We start from the raw sequence: 6,000 nt of genomic DNA, 5'->3' as shown, positions 1-6,000 counted from the left end.
AAATCATTTTAGCTTATTACCGGATCAAAATGAAATTAATTTTTATTGATAGGTATATACAGTAAAAGAAAAGAAAAGAGCATTGTCTGCATCACCATCTGAATAGTAATACATGCAAATTTCAGTGAGAACATCATGTACAGTTTGTGTTGCTGTAACGTCACAGCTGGGCATCATTTGGTAGTTTTAGGCTCTTAAGGTTGTATATATACATATTCGTTCAGCAGAGAATCTGTCTCACGTAAAGCATCCTGTAAATAAAACAACCAGATGAAAATGTGGTGCTTCCAGTTGATTTTAAACTGAAATGCTGAACCTCACCTGATTATTCAACAAAAGTTAACATGGTGATCATACCAGTTAAAAATAGAGCCGCCTTTGTGACACTGGAAACTCTGAGTCTGGCTCAGCGTACCACGCTAACCCCTTAATCTCATTTTGTGGTACACCCCTGAGCTGTATTATTAGATGAAATGTCCTGAAATTCAAATTACACAACTTTATTTGCCATATTACACTCACAGAAGTTTTGATTCTTGCTTATTTAGAATAAAATGATCTTTAAAGTTTATAAGCTCATGATTGTCTTTAATCTCATTTCATTTACTGTCCTTTGTGTGACAAATGACATAAAAGAAACACAGCAGTGTGTTTTTAAGGTTTAAATAGTTTCCTGTTTTTACTTACATGGAAAATTATATGGAAACAAATAACAGCAGCAACAAGAAAAGTCAGTTTGTACTGTCAGGTTTTAAGAGGAAGTCATTTCAAAAAGACATAAATTTATATTTTATGCCTAAATTATTATTTATTACCCAAATTGGGACAGTTTGATGTTTGAGCATTTGGTTACCTGTTGAATATTTCTGACTGGAGATCACAGATTATATTGATATATATTTGCTGCAGCAACAAAACTAAAGCAAGATGCGCAGTTTGTCTTTTAAGTATCATGTTTGCTTTGCTTCCTTTGTCTTTACCTATGAAAGTAAATAAGGCCTCTTGGATCACTTCCCTTCAAAACCAAAGCTGCGTACACACGAGCGTCTACAGTGACACATGTGCACAAAATATGTGATGAGGCTGCACTCTGACAGGAAATAACCTCGATAAAGGAAAGTGGCTGTTAGCTGAATCTGATGAGAACAGTGTAGACGATGGCTTCTGCTGCCACCGTCACTTTGTTTCTGCTCTGCTGCGTCTTCACTGCCTTCACAGGTACGTTACAATTCATCTCTATATTCAGATTTTTGTAGATTTTTGTGTTTGGGGGATTTTTTTTTTTTTTTGAGTGCAGTACGGGAGCAATCGGCTTTAAATTTCAAACTAAATGGTTGACATGGTGCATGCCGTGATGCGCTCTGCTTCTGTGTGAGGCTCCCACTGGAAATCTGAAAAATGTAAAAAGTTCTTCATTTAGTTGCAGCAAATGAGCTGAAACATACAGAAAGTTTGTTCCTTTAAAAATATGATCATTTTATTTTAAAATGTAATAAATTGCAACCACATTTATTTTAGTCTCTCCGAGAAACTGTTTGTAATTCTGAGCTGTCATTTAGCATCACAGCTTGTTGTGATCATGAACTGCAGAATTTGCTTCATTTGTCAATAGAAAACTCAGACTCATAAAAATAGCAACATAATATTATAGGAAAATTATAGAAAGTGTTTTATCGCTGGACTGACAGACTAATTCTAGTTATTATCACTGCATTAACAGATTTCTTGTGATTACCGTCCCTCACATTGTGAAGTGATGATGTTGCTGACTCAGTTTCAGAGTTTATTACCTCCATGTTTGGTTCTGGGACTTTCTATCAAAAGTGAGAGAAATAAGTTCGGGAAACAGACCCGAATAGACCGGGAAGATAACAAACCATTTAACTCATGATTACATTAAAAATATATGTACATGCTGAGTAATATAATCCATATAGGTTAAAACTGACTTGTTAACACACTTATTTACACAGGGGGGAGTGAACTGTTGTTCTTCTCCACCTACATCTGCAGAAATGTCAAGAACGGCATCATTTCACTTCTTCTTAGTTTAGGTTTCTGACTTGTGATGATTTCAGTATTATTTGTTAACGGGAACATGTGATCTTCACGCTACATAGTGTTGTTTGTTGTCGGGGTTTCAATCAGGATTCAGAATTCATCACAGTACAGAAACAGCATTCTGTGCTTATTAATAATAATAATTACTGTCTATAATATATATACATGCAGACAGATTCCCAACACATTGAGCACAACACACTGAGTCGTCCACCAATGAGCACAACTCATCTGGTGTGTGTCTCTTTGCAATAGGGAACTCAACCCATCTGTTCAACGACTATAATTTTTTTTTTAACTGAAACCCTGAACCTCACCTGATTTTACCTGGTAATCTTACCAGGTAAAAAGAGAGACACCTTTGTGACACTGGAAACTGTGACTCTGGCTCAGCTTACCTCACTAACCCATTATTCTCATTTTGTGGTACGTGGAAAAAAACAAGGAAATGAACGACAGGAAACAAGAAAATAAAAGTCAGTTTGTACTGTCCGGTATATATATATATGGCAGTACTTATCCACAGTATAGCGGTAGACTATTCACAATGTGTTATACCTCGACTTATGAGAGTGCGGGAGAAGAGAAGCTTGTGTGTTATGTGCGACAGGTAGTTTAAGATCACAGTCTAGTGTCCTGGTAGCAGAGGGGAGAGAGTTCGGCTTCCTGATGGCCTGGTGGAAAATGCTGTTGCTCAGTCTGGTGGAGGAGGCCCAGAGGGCCCTAAATCTGCTTCCGGAGAGACGAAGAGGCTGTGTGAGGGTTCGGTCGGTCACCCCCAACGCTGAGCGAGGAGGGTGCGGTAAATGTCCAGGAGGGAGGGGAGTGGGGCGCGGATGATGTCTTCAGCTGCCTTCACTATGTGCTGCAGGGTCTTCTGAGGCTGTGTAGCTTCTGAACAGTGATGCAGCTGGTTAGGACACTCTCAGCAGTGCTGCTGGAGCTCTCATTCAGTTTTGCGGGGGAAAGCTTTCTTGGCACGCTTTTGGTTAAATTTAAAAAGACGATGTTTTGGATAAATATTAATTATTATTCCTCTTTTGCTGCACGAAAGGTGAAGGGCAATTACCCACGAATCACTCTGTGACTGCATCTAGAAAGAAGACACTCAGGCTTGACAAGTGTCTCAAAATGAAGGTTGTATAGGAGTTTGTTTTCTGGTTATCATCTAGGAAAACATGAATGTTGTCAAGAGAACATGATTTATATGCCCACGTATTTCCTGTGGGTTCCCTTGACAGAAACTGAAACTCTGTGAAAGCTGTTCAGTGATTGCCAAATCCATGTTACTGAGAGCTGTTTGTTTTCTCAGCACGTCATGATGATGATGATGATTATGATGATGATGATCACACTCATAAAATTCCACATACTTTTTTTAAAAAACAAAAACAACAGCAACCCACCAGCACGTCTTGCTTACAGCTGATAACAAACTGAAGTCCCTTTTAGTGCTTGTTTAGATGTGCGTGGTGGTCTGAAGAGAAACAACAGGATGTAAGATAACAATCATGAATGTATAAACTGGTGGAGTGCGCACACAAATGTAGCAGATTCAAGGGAATTGACCTAAACAGACGATCAATCTAAAACAATTATCAGCACCTGGACGGCATTTAGTGAGAAGACCAGAAGGACAAACTTTATTCTGAAACATCAGCTGGTTGTCAGTGATTTATCAAACTGCAACACTGTATCAGAACAACTCCTGATGGATTTTGTAGATTCTCACAAAAAAACAAACAAAAGGTCACTTAGAGAAATTAGGACATGCAGGAAGTGTTTTTATGCACCATTTATTAACTCAGACTATGAATGAGGACACCTTTGAAAAGGAGCATTGCTGATGCTGTGTGTAGATTTACAGCCTACAAACATCCATCTATAGCAGACTAATGTAAAAACACCATAAAAGCTGCAAACCGAATGTTGATGCCTGAAATGTTTTGTCACCATTGTGATGTTGTAAGAAGCTACTTAAGAAATTTGTGAGCAGCCTCTAGATGTAATGAAGTTTAGGTAACTAAGCTTTGCAGCTCTGTAGTCTAAAAATCATAATATCCTTCAGATTTGATAAACTGGCATATGATCGTTGAGAGCTTTTATAATGTGATTAATCTATTTTTTTCATCTGATTCTTTTGTCTTTCTTTCTGTTTCAAAGACTCTCAGGATGTTTGTGATCTGTATGCTGCAACAGGCACAAATGTTACTGTGCCCCTTAGATACACTTTGAAGGAATCGGATAACCTGAAATGGCTCAAGGATGCAACAGTAATCTTCTATCGCAGAAATAAAAAGGTGATCACAGGGAAAAAGGATGATGTTGATTCAACTGGATCACTGAAGCTGACACAACTGACGACAAATAACAGAGGACGATACACCCCAGAGGTTCACCATGCAGATGGAAGGATTGCAGGGGATTTACAGAGTGTGCGTTTGTGTGTATTAGGTAGGTAACAACTCACTGTTCAGTTTCATTATACAACAACAACAGTATTGTTTTTTGTAGAAAAACATTATCAGCAGTTCATAAAATGTTGGAATAATAAAATGTTCTTTACTCAGACCGTGTGCAGAAGCCCAAAGTGACGATGACGTGTCTCGACTCTAAGAAAAACGTCCGTTTTACTTGCAGTGTTGGTCAGGTGAGGACAAAATTTAATGTTTCAAACACATTAAAGTTTGAGTGTTCTTCAAATTCGTAATGAAGCTGCTGAAGAATCTGCAGACAAAGGCCTCATTTCTCCTCCACTGAAACCCATCATGAGTTTTACTGTGTTGACTGTAATCATTCACTGTGATGCTGCTGTTTCAGCAAAGTTTGGCTCTCTGTGTGTGCATCATTTCATTCTACTGTACAGGAAATGAAGCAGAGTGCAGGAAAAGATGAAGACATTTTAGCCAAGTTAGACTTTTTATGTTAGACTTGAAGTTTAAACCTTCAACTAATGAAGAAATCATATTTTCTTCTACAGAATGAGAAACTTGAATGGTTTATGGATGATGAAAAGTTGGCAGAAAACAAGAAGATGCTGATGAGAGCAGCCAGTGACGTGGTAACCTCCCGTTTCTCTTGCAAAGTTTCAAACCCCGTCAGCTCTGAGATCAGTCTGCCTGTTCAACAAAACTGCTATGAGCCCTGTAAGTATCACGTGATATCAACTGTTCAAAACCTCAAATGTTCATGACACTGAAGTAATCATTTTATTAAGCTCATATCTTAATGAGATATTTTCTTCTCCTCTTGTTTTATTCCTGAAGCGTTCCCTGATAAACTGTGGGGAATCAGTATCTGGGTTTTCGTGGGTGGAGGAGCAGGTATGTTTTGTCTTCTGTGTAAAATCCTCACAGTTTGATGTGATGCTGACATGCACAATAATTCACTTTAAAACAATGAACACAAGAATCAAACAGATCATTTCTAACATCATTTATTTTCATGATTTTCAGGTATTGTTCTGATGCTGATCCTAATTGTCATCATTTGTTGGATCCACACCAGAAGGAAACAGCATATGAGACTAAAGGGTGAGAATTTAATGTTTATTTATTGTATTTTTAATTTTCATTTAAAGTACCATTATTAGTTAGTTGACATTAAATGCACTTGGAGATTCTTCACTTCTGAGATCCAGGAGCTGCTGGCAGCTCTTCCAAATTCCACCATGAACCATGTAAACTCCAGCACACCACAACATTATCCTAGTTGTGTATGCTGACTGCAAAAGAGATCAAATTCTTTATATTTGTTGTTCAGCTGACACGACCCTGCCAAAGCCACATTCTTAGTAATTACAGACTTTACCTTTTTTCTTACCAAAAACACTGAGAGAGATTCTCCAGGTCTAATCTGTGCTTACTTTAACAGATGAAGGAGAGATTTATTTGCAGTGGAACAATCAAGAACAGGAACAGGAACATCCTCATTATTATG

The 6,000-nt window shown here is 38.0% G+C and overlaps 1 protein-coding gene across 7 annotated transcripts in view; it reads left to right on the top strand.

Annotated features, from left to right (window-relative positions):
- Positions 1-1,104: 1,104 nt before the first annotated feature.
- Positions 1,105-6,000, top strand: part of LOC115792792 (uncharacterized) — a 42,873-nt gene continuing 37,977 nt past the window's right edge. For 6 of the 7 annotated variants that reach the window (XM_030747416.1, XM_030747354.1, XM_030747353.1 and 3 more), the window contains exons 1-4: positions 1,105-1,218; positions 4,225-4,515; positions 4,632-4,711; positions 5,042-5,207. In XM_030747416.1, the coding sequence (XP_030603276.1) occupies positions 1,158-1,218; positions 4,225-4,515; positions 4,632-4,711; positions 5,042-5,207 (598 nt within the window). In that variant the 5' untranslated portion in view covers positions 1,105-1,157. The remainder of the gene's footprint in view (positions 1,219-4,224; positions 4,516-4,631; positions 4,712-5,041; positions 5,208-6,000) is intronic. The other variant, XM_030747423.1, reaches the window with a different exon arrangement.

This window comes from Archocentrus centrarchus, chromosome 2 (assembly GCF_007364275.1).
Source record: "Archocentrus centrarchus isolate MPI-CPG fArcCen1 chromosome 2, fArcCen1, whole genome shotgun sequence".
Classification (NCBI taxonomy): domain Eukaryota; kingdom Metazoa; phylum Chordata; class Actinopteri; order Cichliformes; family Cichlidae; genus Archocentrus; species Archocentrus centrarchus.
Note: the sequence above shows the minus strand (reverse complement) of the source record. Positions and strands in the feature narration are given on the sequence as shown.